The 17,961-nt window shown below is 36.2% G+C and overlaps 1 protein-coding gene across 1 annotated transcript in view; it reads left to right on the top strand.

Moving 5' to 3' along the window:
* Positions 1-17,961, top strand: part of cwc22 (CWC22 spliceosome associated protein homolog) — a 78,363-nt gene that overhangs the window by 42,876 nt on the left and 17,526 nt on the right. Inside the window, exon 15 of the mRNA XM_056465833.1 lies at positions 7,215-7,275. Within this exon, the coding sequence (XP_056321808.1) occupies positions 7,215-7,275 (61 nt within the window). The remainder of the gene's footprint in view (positions 1-7,214; positions 7,276-17,961) is intronic.

Below are 17,961 nucleotides of genomic sequence, written 5' to 3'. Positions count from 1 at the left end.
GTTAATAGCAGCAATAGTATTACTCTTTAAACATATTTTTGTGAAGTTTACTGTTAAATGTACATTTTAAAATAAACAAAAATCTGTTTTTTTTATTTATTTATTTATTATTTTTTTGGTACGGTTCTGTGATCTTAAATCTCAGAATCTTTGATAAGGATTAGGTTTACGTTATTTAAATTCATTTTAATTAATAGCAATAATAATAATAATTTCTATTTAACCTTATTTATAAACTAATTTCGAGAGGATCACATGCTTATGATTGCTCACAGCTGGTCCCGTATTATTCAATTATGATTCACCAATCAGGTTATTTATGGATCCTCCCTTCCTCCCCTACTACTTCTTTCCTAGAGGGCTGGCACAGCGGCCCAGTGGTTAGCACTGTTGCCTCAAAGCAAGAACGTCACTGGTTCTAGTCCTTACCAGACCAGTCGACGTTTCTGTACGTCTGTATGTTTCTAAGTTCACATGTTCTCACTGTCCTCTCGTGGGTTTACACTGTGTTCCCTAGTTTCCTCCCACCATCTAAAAACACGTAACTTTAATTGACTAATCTAAATCGGCACTATAGACGTGCTCCTAGTAAGTAGCAATCCCTAATTGTACACTAGCTTCAAACAGCAGGGGAGTTCTCGAGATCTATCTGAGCTCAAACTCCCCTCTCGCCCTGCAAACGGGAGGGAGCCCCGGGCTCAAGGATCTTATGAGCTCAGGGCTCTCTCCCGGGACAGCATGCCAAACACCCTTTATAATCAATCATCACCTAAGTGTGAAGTCTTGCATTAAAATGACTCCGGATTTGCTGTGCTTGTTTTTAGAGCTGCTCAACTTTGCATACACTTTTTAAAATGTATATCAATTTGACTGTAGAATAATAATAAAGCTAATAATAACTATAACAATCATACATCTACAACACAACTGTGAGAAAATGTAATGTAATAAGTTGTTTTTTGTTTGGAGAATTTACTGCAAACCAGTCTTTATTGTGATTAAAAGTACAGCCCTACATTGCATGCATATTAGCAGATAAATGCATGATCACAGCTCTACACAAATACATAAAATGTGAAATTCAGCTTCCCGTTCCAGCTTCATTCATTCAGCAGCTGTATGTGTGACAAGCCTTTAAATATTTCACCAGCTGCGAGTCAACTGGATTTCTTAAGGTCTTTAAACTTGCCTGCTGGCAGCTGGATTCACCTCTTAAAACAAACCCAGCATCTCACAGCTTTCTATTGCTGTACTGCAGCTCAGCTAGGGGTCGACCGCTCTGTTAACTGCCCCGAGTGCAGAAAGAGGGCACAGGCTAAAAGAGAAAGGCTTTACAAAGCTTCTCGCTCATTCCTTCTACAAAGTGCCTTTGAGGTTGATTTGGCCCACAAATCCCCTGGCCAGAGGCAAGGCTCGTGTGCGTGTGTGTGTGGACAGGAAAAAGTATGACCCAGTAGGAAATTAGATTAGCCCAGCCATTTTTCTCCCGAAATCAAGTGCATTCATTTTGTGGCACAACCCTGTGGTTTCTGTTGTGGGGTTTTCTTTCTGTTTGTGTAGAGAGGAAAGGAAGTAATATGAAGGCATTTTGCCATTCGTGTACACTGCTACAGATTTAAAGTGATAGTTCACCCAAAAAATAAAAAATCTGGATTCATTAACTCGACTTCACTGATCCCAAACCTGCTTAAGATATTTTTTTTGTTCTGTTGAACACAAAAGAAGACTTTGTGAAGAAAGCTGGAAACATGGAAGCATTGACTTTCACAGTACACTGTAAAAAATATCCATAAATTAGCAGTTTTACATATTTTGTGATTCATGTTTTTATGTTTCCTGCTTTATTTATGCTTTTGAATTGCATTATGTAACCTTGACTTTTCTTTCAACAACTTTTAACCTGGAAGTTTGGATAGGTGACTTTTATTAACATTTTTAATAGTTTAAAGTGATATGTTGTCTGGGTTGATGTTGTATATTAAGGCACAAACACCTTGTAATAAACTGTTTGTACATTTTCTGTTCTTTTTACAGACTTATTTCTCTATATATTATTTCTTATACATTATTTCATTTCAAACTACTAAAATGTAGGGCTGGGCAATACAGCAAAAAAAAAAAAAATCACTATCATGTCATCAGTATCGATAATTATTGAATATATTAACAATCCATTTAGGAAAATTAGGATTTTGTTATTTTACCACTTTAATTTACCAACTTTACAAAGGCAAATAGTTTTAATAGTCAAAAACAAAAAAGTAAACAAAAATATTTCATTTCTTTATAATAAAATAAACAAAAGTGTTAACAAGACTCTTAAACTTGATACATAAAATGTTACAAAGTGTGTGCAGTGGTAAAGTTTAAATCAAAGCAATGATTTGAGGTGTGAATGATCATGATAAAGTAAACCTCAAACTCTGTAAACTAAAACAAAGTATGATAATCAAATCTGAGCTTTCAAGTAAAGGAATCAGCCATCATGATTTAAATACACACACTGTAAAACTCTAAGTTAACTGAAACTGTTTAAGGAAATTGATTGTGGCAAACTTATTTTAAAAAACAATGGTTTACTGTAAATTTATATAAATTAAGTCATATACACTTATGTTATTTGAGTTGATATCGTCAAACATTTAGAGTATTAGTAATTTAAATATTTTAAGATCAGTTATTAAATCTGCATGAGTTCAGTTAACTTAAACAAATTAAGTAAAAGCAGCTGTGTAGTTACTCAAACAGTTTTAGGAAACCAATTGCGGCAAATGGTTTAAGTTGAATGGTTTGCAACAATTGGCTTCCTCAAAGCATTTGAGTTAGCCGTACAGTTGTTTGGAACACAAATAGATTTAAACATGAAGCAAAAACTTGTGGAAACAAGAAATTGCATAAAAAGGAGGTATTTTCAGAAAATTAAAAAATTATTTATTTCGGTCAAGCATGTTAAGAACAAAGGTTTTCCGGTAATAAACCGGATCAAAAATCAGTTTCAACGTTACCTTTTTCACAAATTTCAGGAGGTAAAAAAAGTCAGAGTTCATGCACTGTAAAACCCAACCGTCAACTTTATCAAATGAAATTAGTGTAGCTAGCTCAAAATTTAAGGAAAGTTAATTTTACTCATTTGAAAAGAGTTTTGAACTCAGTGTTGAAAGTAATGAGTTAATTAAAGACCTCAATACTTCAACTAAAATGGAGTAAGTTCACAGTACTCGTATAGATAGGTTTGTAGCAATCAGTTTCCTCAAACAGTTTGATTTGCCTCAACGTACAGTACTCAGTTGGATTGAGTTCTCTTCATTTATTGGGTTTGACTGTGCTCACATAGCTTTGCTTACTCAAATGGATTAAGTTAACAGTTCTCATTGGTTTTCCTCATGGTTTGAGTTACTTTAACTTTTTTGGTTTTACAGTGTGAGAATAGCATAAAAATTATGTATCTCAGAATATTAATAGCACTTTAAAATTAAAACAAAAAAGAACATATAACAGTCAACTTAAATTATTTCTTAAAATACTTTTACATCCTGAAAATAATAATATAATTGTTAATAATATTATCAACCCCACATGGAGTGCTCAGATTTGACAGTGGGAGCTCAGACTCTCCAGGATTTTGGAAGTCAAATGGTTCTTAAGATTGTTAAAAGAAACAAAAGAACACGTAAAAAGGTTCGAATGTATTTTCATAGCAAAACACAAGTATTGAAGCAAAAAAAAGGTGTAAGACTTAAGTAAAGCAGCCACATTTTACACCGCAAGGATAAAAAGTGTCCCTGCAAAATCCTTTAGGAACTGTAATAGTATTGTACACAAATATCTCACACCCCTATTGGTAATCAGATCATGTTGGTAACTACTGACCTCCATTGTATTCCATTACAGGGATAACAAAAAGGGTTGTTTCTCAAAATATCTTCTTTTGTGCTCCACAGCAGAAAGTCTACAATCTTAGAAGGACACAAGAATGACAGTGTTGACAGTTTTGATTCAGTATGTGCGGTGTACGCTTCTGTACTGCTGAACTGTCCTGTCAGTCTGGTGATGTGTGGATCGGTATGGGCTTGAGTGGCATTTAGATGGAGTTGCTCTGAGCTCTGACTGTGCACCATGGGGCCTGTAGTGTCAAGTTGAGCCCTCTTTTTCTTTTTTCTTTTTTTGGGGCTGCTCGTGCCCTTTGAAGTAGTCTTGGCACAGCATTCAAACATTAAAGAAGTAGAGCAGAGTCAACTTTATTTAGAGCTGAAATAAAGTATTCATAGGGGTTCTTCTGGTTTGGTCAGACTTAGCCACACATCCCTACTGTAAACCGAAGCATTTAGCTGAGCTTGTTTTGGTCTGTGTGTTGGACAGATTAGTATCTGCGGGCATCACATGATGCTGTTTGTCAGCACTTTGTGAAACTAACTGATAGATGCAAAATTCTGTCTGAAATGTCTGAAGGAGATGCGAGGTTCATGACCATTGTTTGCTTTGTGCAGGCTGAGTGTTGGAGCCTGTTTGTTTAGCCAGACCTCATTTAATTAAAAATCAAGTTAAACATAACTGGAGTAGCACATTTATATTGTGTTTGCAAGCTTTTATTTTATATATTTTTTTTATTTTGGAGGCCTGTGTCATAGGTAGGGCCAGACAGAATCTGCTGAAAAAAAAGATCAGCGAATGTATGCCTAGTGATTATGGGATTATCAGAACTAAACTTAATATATTGTGTAAAAAATAATATCTTTTTAACTTTTATTTAATGTTTACAATGCACATCCAATTAGATCCAATCAGGAATGTTTTAACTCTCGGTCCTGGAGGGCCAGTGTCCTGCAAAGTTTAGTTCTACCTAGGGCTGTGCGATTTAGGGAAAATATCTAATTGAGATTTATTTATTTTTTTGACAGATATTGTGATTGCGATTTGATTTGCGATTACATTTTGTAGTCAAGCTTCAGCTCAATAATCAGCAAGTCGTGGCAACAAGCTCTTAAAAGTTGTTTGTTTGGTGTCTGTGACTTTGAATATACCAAAATATTCCAATATTACCAATGCTGTTTTTCTTTTATATTAATTCATCTGTCAATGCTTTTGAAGCAGCAGATGCCATCATCCCAATTATCCACGCTTTTCTGTTTGTTTTCTTTTTTTTTCTTTTTTATTCTTTTTTTATTGTGGGCGTTCTGCGTAGTTTGGTTGCTCAATTCTGATTGGGCAGAACGAAAGTGTGCTCACTCAGTTGGCTAGTAAGACTGTCACACACAGATGGTAGTCATGCATTTGCTCTGGGTGGGGGAAATAAAAATAAAAAACATTTTCATATCGCAGCCTTCTGCGATTTAACTAATTGCAACGTTTCAAATTGTGTTTGTGATTCGATTTCGATTAATCACACAGCCTTATTTCCAACCCCAATCAGACCTGGGCTAGCTAATTAAGCTCTTACTAGGCTTTCTAGAAATATCCTTATAGAAATATTTCTCCATCTAGAAATTGGAGCTAAAATCTGCAGGACACCGGCCCTCCAGGACAGGGTTTGGACTCCCCTGAATTAGATCAACTTATTTGGTAAAAAAAAACAAAGTCTCTCAGATAATATATCTACTAAAGACACTAAATATAACTTTATTAATTGTAACGTAAACAATCATATGATCGATATTAGTTTTATTAATGAAATGCATTTACAAACTGAATAAATATAAATGTATACACATTTACACAAGTAAATAAACGATGGGCTAAAAATCTGCAGAAATTTGTGAATTTCTGCGTGCACAGATTCCGTGTGGGCCTAGTCATGGGTCATCTAGAATCTGAAGGTGCACTTGGTGATTAAAGACAGGTGCGATTGATCAAGGTTGTAGCTGAACTCTGCAGGAAGGTAGATCTCCAGGACCAGGGTTGAGCACCACTGATATACACTTTACATAATCAAACCTTTACTTTTATTTTTTTCATTTCTTTTAATATATTTATTTAATTCAGAGATGTGATGAATAACCAATACTCAAGCACTTTATTTCATTTTAATTCTTCACTGTAAAAATGCCACATAATCGATTTGTGTTGGGACAACATGAAGGAATTAAGTTAATTTGTTTGTAAATTTGAGTGAATTGAACATAAAACAGTTAAGTTATCCCCGTAAAAATCTCAAGAATTGTGTTTTTTTACTCTCATTTTAAACAAAAGTAGTTTGATAAATAATATTTTGAGTGTTAGAGACCTTTTTCATGATTCAACTTTGCAAATCTCTTTCTTGGATATTCTGACCGATTTATACAACAAGCTTTTTAGTTTAGTTAGTTTTATGCTTGTCTGTGTGTTTATTTTCTTTTTCTGGATACCGTTTTTAAAAACCATCTTGACTGAATTACATGTTAAATGTTTGTTATTCTTTCATCTATTATTTTGTATATTATTCTTTATTATTTTGGCATCCTGTTGCTTGACATCTTGATTGATTGATTCATTCAAAAAAATTATGTATGATATGAAAGTCATATCATCCATTTGTGTATTTTTTCCTTAACCTTTGTTACATTTTATTTTGGCGACTTGTTTGAGTCATCTTGACCAATTTATAATAAAGAATTTGCCATAGGGGGCATTTGTCTGAGAATTGCTTTTTCCTGCTGATCATAATAAAAAGATTTTTTCTATTTTTTGTCTTTATATTAGTTGACAATGCCCAGTCTATTATCTCTATACTCTATCATCACATTCAATTTAGACTGCAAATGTATACTTCAGTTTAATATAATGTCTCATTACATCCAGCAGCTCTGCAGTAAACACTGGCCAAAACATGTCCACATAAACAGAATCTTGCACTGACCTTAAGTGAAGCTCCGGAGAGCCAAAAACATTACCAGGACAGGCAGAGAGGTTGACCTCCTTAACAAAGAAATCCTCATTTCTGTATAGATCAAACCTATTTTGTAATGTCTTTTTGGTTTAGGTCTGTATTATTATTATTCTGCTCATGGTGTTCGCAATGTTAACCTTAAACAAACCAGCTTCATCCGGTGCTGTGATAGTTTTGCTTAATTTAATGTCGTCTGGTTCATTTAATGTTAGATTTGATTTATTATGAGCTGCAGTAGCATGTAATGTATTTAAATAATATGCATACCTTGGGATCTGTTTAAAGTCACCGTGTTAGATTTCTTTAACGCACGAGTTGCAGAAGGTGACATTTTCATGTTTTCCTTTCACAGCTTGGACTTCGAAGAATGCGCCCACAAGTTGATAAAAATGGATTTCCCCGAGAGCCAGACGGTACGTAAATAAACGCTGCTGTTCCTCTCTAAAATCCTGCAGATCTGCGCTGCTTTCCGTGTCCCTGCACACAGCTGTTTATCGGAAGCTTTTAACTTCATCTAAATATTTGTTTTCGGCCTCAGAGGTAATTTGTGCCTTTGTGGTCACTTGGGAAGCATTTGTCATCTTAATATCCTTGTTTTGCAGTTTCACAGTGGGGAAAAATGGCTGTTTTGGCTAATGGTGACTGGGTGTTCCCTCCTGTTTTAACTGATCAAATGCCTTTCTCCAGAAATGACCCGTTTGTGATTGTCACCCTGCTGTTTCTTCAGGCAAACTGAAATTCAGTGCCAGCAGCTCATCAGTTTGATGGAAAGTCCTGGATTTGTCTACACCTGGGCTGCGCTGCTTTTTAGGATAATAAGTTTTAGGCTAAGGTTGTGCATTATCTCTAATGATCTAGGTAAAACTGTATATTTTGCAGGGAGTTTAGTGTAGTTTTTATATGGCTATTAAGAGTTTTTCTTGACTGTTAAATTAATGTTACAATTAATTTTCTCTACAATGACCATGTTTTTGCTGACATTGAATTTAAAGCAAATTAGACACATTACACTATTTGACCAAAGTCTTGTCGTCTATCCAAGTTTTAGGAACACCAAATAATAACTTGACTTCTAGTTGATTATTTGGTATCAGAAGTGGCTTATATGAAAGGCAAAGGCCTCTAGATTACGCTTATTTTACTAAAATAAAATATGATCATGCCTTGATTTTTAATTATTTAATTAGGGCAGTAAGGTCTGACTTTGCTTAAACAAAAGTTTTGTCACTTAACATAAATAATGTACAGTATAGAATATAAAGTCATGGTGCAGTGGAAAATAAATTAATTTTGTGTATGAATCCTATGAGCTTGGATGACTGCATCCATACATCTCTGCAATGACTCTAAGTTATTAATAAAGTCATCTGGAATGGCAAAGAAAGTGTTCTTGCAGGGCTCCCAGAGTTCATCACGATTCTTTGGATTTATCTTCAATGCCTTCTCCATCTTACCCCAGACATGCTCAATAATGTTCATGTTTGGTGACTGGGCTGGCCAATCCCAGAGCACCTTGACCTTCTTTGCTCTCAGGACTTTGGAGGCTGAAGTATGAGAAGGAGTGCTATCCTGCTGAAGAGTTTGCCCTCTCCTGTGGTTTGTAATGTAATGGGCAGGACAAATGTCTGTCAGACTGTTGATGTTGCCATCCACTCTGCAGATCTCTTGCATGCCCACATACTGAATGTAACCCCAAATAATGATTTTTCCTTCACCAAACTTTGACCTTGGCTTCCAATAAAAAAGCTTTGACTTTAGTTCCAATAGGTCTTCTGCAGTATTTGTTATGATTGGGATGCAGTTCAACAAATAATTCATTGGAAAAGTCTACCTTCTGCCACTTTTCCAAATGATCAACTAGAAGTCAAGTTATTATTTGTTGCTCTTACAACTGGGCTCGACAACAAGACTTTTGTCAGGTAGTGTATAGTTTGGAATTTAATTAGATGAATAATAGGGTTAACTCAAGAATCCTTTCAATTGGCCTATTTAAATAGATTCACAAAAATCAATCAAATATATAAATGTTGCACAAAGCAAGAATGTTCAAATAGCATATTTTAGCTATGGATAATTATTATTTCGTTTTATATGTGATGGGAATTTTTCAGAAAACGTGGGCAAAACTTTTTCATTAGACTGCTTGAGGTCCTTGGGCAAAACAAAACCAGGCTTACATCAAAATGGCATGTAAAGGATTTAGCTGTATCTACAATTCGTCAAAAGATGATGGTAATTTTAAAATATACAGCTTGTGGTTGTTTCGTTTGGTTATTGTTGGCTTAAATTGACTCGTGTTTAGAATGAGATCATTTGTCATCGTTTGTTAGACTTGATTTGTTGGTTTTCACTCATAGACTGTGCAGTGTTCAGCTGAGCTTTTGTTAAATAAGCAAGTGTAACTTTTCATATGTATAGATGCTTGTGTGGTTATGATTTACATTGATAATGGCAGACTGCAGTGTCAAGCAATGATAAATTATATGCAACGATTATATGCATGGGAGATGGCCTAGTCTAACATTTTGTCACTGTAATGTGGAAACAGCTTCACTGTGCACTAAGGGTAAAAAGAGTGTTTATTTATACTACCATTGAGAATGTTAACCACACTAAGTTATAATTTTTTCACTAAGACCATAAAGAATTATAGCAGCTTCTGTAAAATGTCCATTTTAATTTGTGTTGAGCTATTTTTATTACTGTTCAGATTTTAGATTTTTCTTTATTACCCCTGCTTACATTTGCACCAATAATACTATTGTTTACTGTAATCATTTTAAGGACCAGAATAGGTTTTCATCGCTCGAGCAAACTTCATCACTCATGTTTACCTGCAAGACATTTGTGGTTAGGCATTTTTAAGAAATGTGGTTATTTTTGGCACCATTGTTTGCATATGCAACAGTACAAATAACATCATGCAGACAGCCTTTTGATAAATCTGTAGAAAGTTCACTGATTAATACTTCCAGTAATTCATCAAAATTCACTTGGTCAATATTATTAGCCCTCCTGTGATTTATTTATTTATTTTTATTTTTTGGTTTCTCATTGGTTGTTTCTCGTTGGTTGCTAGGTGACCATTAACTGTTTTCTTGGATGGCAATTCTGTTACTCTGATACAAGTTTTATTCGTGGAGAAAATTACAAAGCACTGCAGCGTTTGGGTGTTCTGTGTTTGTCTGAGTTAATTAGTCCACCCAAATGTGTATGTTCCATACAAGCTGAAGTTGATTGGTCAGTTCTTGTCACGTGACTCGCGATGTGCTTCCGGCCTTCAATTAACTGTGTGTGACTGGAAGGTGTTAGCACACTGTGTCGCTTGCGCGTGCAAGCCGCACACCTCCATCGGGACTAAGGATCTTGCACAAACTCTAGAAAAGATGTGATATACGAGCAGCCACCAAAAGGCCGCCATCATTTGCGATCTTCTGATGATCTTTTTGCACAGACATGGTGGATTCACCTGACTTGTTGACAAACAAGCTTAACTGGCAGTCTAGGCAAATGATCGTGCCACCTCACAGTGTTTATGCCGCCTATTCGCAGACAAAAGTGAAGTGTGGGGTGGGTGTTCGAGGTCCGAAAGGGGGGTGGGGGAGTCTCCATGCCCCCCTAGCAAGATGCCGCCCTTGGCGATCGCCCACATTGCTAATGACTAAATCTATACCTTCACTGGGCCTTTTCTCCTTAGCAAAGATACTTTCCAAAGATGTCTGTTTCTTAGGGTGCTCAAGTGACCAAAAGGTAAGTGAGATAATACGGTCATTTTTCAAAATAAAAGATTTTTCTAAATAAAAGATCCTTCAGACTCAGATAATTAATTAATTAATGATTTCTTGTGCGGCCCGGTACCAATTAATCCACAGACTGGTACCGGTCCATGGCCTGGTGCTTGAAGACCACTAGTCTACAGGACAAGCTACTGTTATACAATCACTTACCTCATTACCATAACTTGCCTAATTAACCTAGTTAAGCCTTTAAATGTCACTTTAAGCTGAGTACTAGTATCTTGAAAAATATTAAGTAAAATATTATTTACTGTCATCATGGCAAGGAAAAAAGAAAATAGTTATTAGAAATGGGTTATTAAAACGATTATGTTTAGAAATGTGTTGAAAAAATCTTCTTTCTGTCAAACAAAAATTGGGGAAAGAATATAGAGCAGGGCTGAAAACTTTGACTTCAACTGTGTAATAAGAGAGATTGATGTGTTTTCAAGCTACATCTTTAAGCCCTACTCGAAGCACATTGGTTTTCTTGGCTCTCAGTCTGTTAATCAGTCCATTTGACCTTTTAAGAGCGATGAGGATGATGACCAGATTCAATCCCCCGAGTCCGCTCTGCCTTCTTAGTCCAAATATGGGTCTTTCTTGCCTGGCGTAGTACAGATAAGTCTGTATGTTCTCCCTAGAGCGTATATGTAATGTCAACAAAATGCACGGTAGGGATCATTATGTTTTTTGAAAATGACTTCCGCTAAGACGAACCGTATCAAATAAGACGAGATAGTAAAAATGGCTGGAAATAGAAAAGAGCCCGCTTTTTATCCCCACCGCCACTTTTGCTGCTTTTGGCCATTTGAGAAAAGAGCCAGTGAGGTGCACAAGATGGAAACATTGTGTTTGCAGGCCTGAGGGAGATTGTGGAACAGCGGTAGCATCTTACAAATGTCTTCTTTATCGCATGGCTCCAGCTCTCGGCTCAGGCTCAGGAGCGGGTGCAGGTCGGCATACAAACATATGTCATGACATCATCATCACTGTCACTTCCAAATTTATTCATGATGTCCTTGCATAGCTCACCAATGAGTTTTTTCTCAACAATAGTGAATTACTGTTATTAATACTGTTATACTGTTGATAATATTTATTTATTGTTTACTTATTTGTTTATCTTTGTTTCAAACTTTTTTCAGATGCTTATTTTATGCACCGAAATTTAAATTCTTGGCTGAAACCGAAAACCGGAAAAAGAGGAAACCAAGGCAGAAAAGCGAAACAGAAATAAATTATGCCAATTTTTTAGTGCTATTGCAATTATGGCTATTACTCTGTTCTAACCTTGCTATAATTAGGGCATTGGAATTGCAGTTTCAAAAAATAAATCAATTACATTCATTCATTCATTTTTTTTTTCCGCCTTAGTCCCTTTATTAATCAAGGGTTGCCACAGCAGATTAAACTGCCAACCTAGCAGCGGATGCCCTTCCAGCCACAACCCAACACTGGGAAGCATCCATACACTTTTGAATTCACACACACACAGTACACTACGGCCAATTTAACTTATTCAATTCACCTGTACCGCTTCTCTATGGACCTCTTGCTGTGAGGCGATCGTGCTACCCACTGTGCAACCATGACACCCAGGATGGGGACTTATTACAGTAAAATGTAGCAATTTTATTTTACCCAATAAATGCATTGATAATATCCGCTGATTTTCAAATAGTCAAACTAATCAGCTTAAACGATTAAAAGTGCAACAAATATTTGTTTGAGCTTGAAGTATAAACCAAGATTTAAACAATTTCAGTATTAGTTTTACTTAAGTTTGATTTAAGTTTAGGCTTGGGTCGGTATAAAATTCTGAAGGTATTATAACCTTGGATAAAAATACCTCGGTATTGTGATTACTGCTCCAAAATAAGTTCTTTTTAAATGTCTGGGTAAAAAAACAACAACTTTTTCCCTCATTGAACACAAAATATTTTATTTTTAAAAGTTTTGGACCAGTAGCTTTTGATGTAGAGGTTTCTTTTCTGTTGGAGATATGGAGATACTTTTGGCCAAAAAAACTAAATAAATATTTGTGAAAAACTACAACTTACACATACCTTAGGAAACCACGGTAAACCTCAAATCCGGTTATTGTCCCATGCCTATTTAGGGTTGTCACGATACTGGAATTCGGTACCGTTCGGTACTGGAATTTTAAAAACTTCCATTTCCTGTTAAAATTTGTGCGCTGTTGAGCACGTTCTTAAACAGCACTGATTTGCCACAAATACAGGGACCTGGAGCATTTCAAAGTCACATCGATCAGCTGGTTTGTCTATAAGCTGACATTTGAGCGATTCGCTGATGAAAGGATCCAAATAGAATGAATAGACACCGCAAACATGCTGCTTTAGAAAAGCATGTGCAGGCCACGTTTTCTGTTTGCGTCATCACAACATACTGTTTCTGCCATGTTGTTTTGGCGATGAAAAATCTTTCAGAAAATGGCACTTTTGGGACATTTTCGGCCGAAATTTTTTCGTGGTTTAATAGTCTGTGCTTCCCTAGCTTATTTCTATTTCTGGAAATGTCACTATTTTTTTATATTTATATAATATAATTAGAATTGTATAAAACTGATTCAGAATTTTCATGTTGAAATAAATTTTGTATGTTTATTTACATTTAGAACTGAATATTTGTACATATGTTAATATTGCATATATGTACTGTGTATATGTTAATATTATATTTAGACTTAATATATTTGGAAAAAGAAGATTTGAAATGGATAAAAAATTTCAAAAATGTCCCAAGAATGGGTGTTGGTCAATAGATTGACAACTCGGAAAAACAATTTTGATCCACTTCAAATGTTGACTACTCTATGTAAAGCTTTTCTTTTATGTATGAGTATACATGCATTTATCTGCGGTATTGTAAAATAATATATGTAATTTTAATATTTTTCTGGTTTCTGAATATATAAACTCTTTTGTAGATTTGATGTTTGCAACCAGTTAGTTAATTAAATAAAACATAAATGTGTGTATAAATGATTACCTCATTGCAAGGAAGTGCTCATGTTTGCCAGTTTGTTGGTGGTGGGCCATACTCGGATCCTTCTCTGAAGCCAGAACTGGCAGATCATGGCTCACATCCAGACCTACCACAGCCCTCTGCGTCATCTCTCTCTCTCTCATACACACACACACACGCACACCTGAGCTCTGCCTCAAAACCCCTAGAGTGTGTGCAACATGAGGAAACACGTCAACTGCTCTGGTTTCCTTAACATCACTGTTTGATAAATAAGTTATTATTGGAACTAGACATCTGAAACTGAGAATCTGAAAGTTTGCCTGGCTTCCATTCAGCCAATTAAGTGCGCACTTTTATAGGTGTCTCAATAACATTAACATGTAACATAACGTGGGATTCTGACCTGATTTGATATGTCAGCCTGATTTCATTTTAGTGGTTTGATTGATGTAATGTGGGGCATGTATCTTTAAAGGTCGTTCACTTTAATGAGATGCTGTCTCTCTTATTTTAACATCACGTTCTCTGCTGTTTTTTTTTTTTTCACGCTTATGGGTTCGCGTCCTTGGACCCACTGTGTTTTGTCCCTCCTGAATCGTCGTACCAGAATAAACCGTCCTTGAGTCTATAGCGAATGCTGAATGCTGTTTCTGCCCAGTGATCTGGCTTTGCTCCTAAATGCAGGGTTCCCACAGTTATGGAAAAATGTGAAATCTGAGGGATTGTAAAACAGGCCTGGAAAAGTCATGGTGATTATACAATCTTTAATAAGTCAAAATATGCGGTAACACTTTACTTGAAGGGGGTGTTCATAAGTGTGTCAGGAGACCTTTATAATCATGACATGGCATCATTTTATTCATTCTAATGACAACTGTTAATTGATATTTGCTCATTTATGTAATTTTTAAGTGCAAAGATACTAACTTGACACAAGCAAATTATAATTATAATTGTCGTGAACACACTCACCGGCCACTTTATTAGGCACATCTTGCTAGTACTGGGTTGGACCACCTTTTGCTTTCAGAACTGCCTTAATCCTTCTTGCATAGATTCAAGAAGGTTCTAGAAATATTCCTCAGAGATTTTGGTCCATATTGACATGATAGCATCACGCAGCTGCAGATTTGTCTACAGAAATACCAATTTCCCGTTCTATCACATCCCAAAGGTGCTTTATTGGATTGAGCTCTGGTGACTGTGGAGGCCATTTAAGTACAGTGAACTCATTGTCATGTTCAAGAAATGATGATTCACGCTTTATGACATGGTGCATGATCCTGCTGTAAGTAGCCATCAGAAGATGGGTACACTGTGGTCATAAAGGGATGGACATGGTCAGCAGCAATACTCAAGTAGGCTGTGGCGTTGACACGATGCTCAATTGGTACTAATGGGCCCAAAGCGTGCCAAGAAAATATGCCCCATACCATTACACCACCACCAGCAGCCTGAACTGTTGATACAAGGGTGTTGACGCCAAATTCTGACTCTACCATCTGAATGTCGCAGCAGAAATCGAGACTCAGTTGACCAGGCAATGTTTTTTAAGTCTTCTATTGTACACCAACAACCATGCCACATTCAAAGTCACGTAAATCACCTTTCATCTATCCGATCCTCAGTTTGAACTGCAGCAGATCGTGTTGACCATGGTTGCGTCCGAAATTGCATACTTCCATACTATATAGTACTCTAAAAACAGTATGCAAGCAGAGTAGTATGTCCGAATTCATAGAATTCGAAAATCCATATGCGAGAAGTACCCGGATGACCTACTACTTCTGGCAAGATTCTGAAGTGTGCATCCCATGCACTCTGCATTATCCCATGATCCCCTGAGAGAGAATTAATGAATGAGAGTGAAGCGACGCAACTCGGGTAGGTCATGTAATCATGACAAAATGGCTAATGTAGTACGTCCGAGCTCGATTCATACTGCTCACATTCATACTGTATATAACGTACTTTTCTAATGATCAAGTAGTACGTCTAAATTTAAATGCAGTACCTACTGAGTAGTAGGCAGTTTCGGACTTAACCCCCTGTCTACATGTACTGAGTTGCTGCCATGTGATTGGCTGATTAGTAATTTACATTAACAAGCAGCTGGACATAATAAAGTGGTCGGTCAGTGTATTTTTCTGATTACTTTTTCAGTGGAACAAACATGTATTTGTCATTAAAATGTTTTATTTAAAGTGTCATTACTCTGTGAAATATTTTTTAAGAGCGTTATTAATATTTAATGACAAATTCAGTTTGTGCCACTGTAGAAGTCAAAATAATATTAATAGCACGGTTCATCACGTTAATGGCAGGTTTATCATAAGTTTTTGTAATGTCAAGTTGTTATGACATACGAAAACAGGTTGTGACGCATTTGTTTATGCCAAGTTGTCATAAACAATGTCCTCTTTGCATTTAGGACACGACAGTTGATTATAAGGGTTTCATCACAGTCTTATGAACACCCCTTCAAATAAAGTGTTACCAAATATGCTTTTTCCTCTTGGTTTGTTTTCTAGATGTAGAAATACAAGTGTTTTTTTTTTTTGTATACTAGTGTAGAAGTGTGTGTGCATCTATGTTTTAAAATAAGCACTTTTTAAATATAGGTCTTGAAATATAAACAAAAATGGCCACTAACTGATGACAGTTGATCTCTCGTTTTTCCCTCCTGCTTTGCCCCATCACACCCACTCTACATTCTGCTCACAGCTTTCAACACCCATTTAGGTTGCATAAAAATATTTGAAAAATTCAATCTGAGGTAGATTTGAACTAAGAGGAGTTTCATGACCCTTTAAGTCAACTGGTCACAGGTTCAACTGAATGATAAATTAGAGATTGTTTGAATTGAAATGATGTTGAAGAGTTTGTAATTAGCTCATTCATTCCTTCATTCTATTTTAAATTCAAAAGTGTGTTAAGGTTGTAAAGTAAAACACCCTATTTGCACAACATTCACAGTTTTAAGATTTCATTAATAGGAACTTTTCTATGTAAGGACGATTCCTCTAGATGATGTCAGCTTTTTGCGTGTTTTAAAGATGCTATTAAAAGGTGGAATGTTGCTTTGAACTTACAGCTGCTACTGATTGGCATGTGTCTTTGTTCGGGTGGAGTTTGTTTATAGTCTGCAAAGAGAAGTCCACCACATGTTTGGTTTTTAGTTTCCACCCAAGACGTTGACAGCAGCATAACAGAGCTGAAGATCAACATGGAACTCATTTGGAACGCCCATCATTTCCAATCTTTCCCCCATGTGTTCATTACCTTTTTGGACTGTTAGTTGGTTGTATGCTCCACCCAAAAATGAAATTGTCATTTACTCACTCTTCACTTATTCAAAACCTATTTGAGTTTTTCTTTTTATTAGCACAAAATATGTCATTTTAAAGAGTTCTGGTTGATGGTGTCTATTGACGTTTATGGTATTTGTTTCCTTTTGTGGAGTTCAATTGGTGGCGTCAACCAGCATTTTTCCAAATATCTTCTATTGTGTTCAACAGAAGAAACAAACTCATAATGGTATAATATTACATAAATGGTGAGGTAATTTTCATATTTGGGTGTACTATCCCTTTCAGTTGGGGTGTGACGAGATCTTGGGCTACGAGATTTGCGAGGTGAAAAGTTGTCTTGTGAGTTGTAATGTTATGATGGTACGTGAAGGTGATTTTGAGGGTGAGATTGGAGGCAAGATTGGATTTGAACCGCACATCAAGTGCTTTGCACACACCTGGAAACCTGGGCTACCTTGGGGTTGCGCGTCACTTGTTTACTTGGGAGAGTGTGACGTAACAGATTTTTTCCACCAAAAGGTTAAAAGGTTGCCAAATCCCAAAAAACAAAGGCTGCTATAACTGCAACCACACACATTAACCATGCTATGGAAACTATTAGAAATGCTTAAAGTCATCGATGTGAACAATAAATCACGTGGAATATTCCTATTTTGGTAGCATTATTGAAGTGCTGTACAGACATGTAAACTCTGTAATCAAACTATAACTATTGTGTAGGACTTTTAGCCGCATTTAGCGACAGGATAAGCCATAAACACACGGCTGTTTGACATTATTCTCTGCACCTACTGAGTCAGTAAATAACCACAGACGCACATCTCCTCTGAGTGTGCACACACACGGTGAACTCCTGGAGAAACACACACCCATCATCATTTATGCCGTCTGGAAAAAATGGAAGTTTTCTTTTCATTGGTCAAATGCTATCAGATTCCATTAAAACAGCTCTCTCCTATCAGTCCAAACTCACATCCAGTAGCTCAGAGTTTGTCCATTCAGTAAAGTTTAGCCAAAT

Source organism: Danio aesculapii, chromosome 9 (assembly GCF_903798145.1).
Source record: "Danio aesculapii chromosome 9, fDanAes4.1, whole genome shotgun sequence".
NCBI classification, from domain to species: Eukaryota; Metazoa; Chordata; class Actinopteri; order Cypriniformes; family Danionidae; genus Danio; species Danio aesculapii.
The sequence above is the reverse complement of the archived record's forward strand: the minus strand, read 5'-3'. Positions and strand labels throughout refer to the sequence as shown.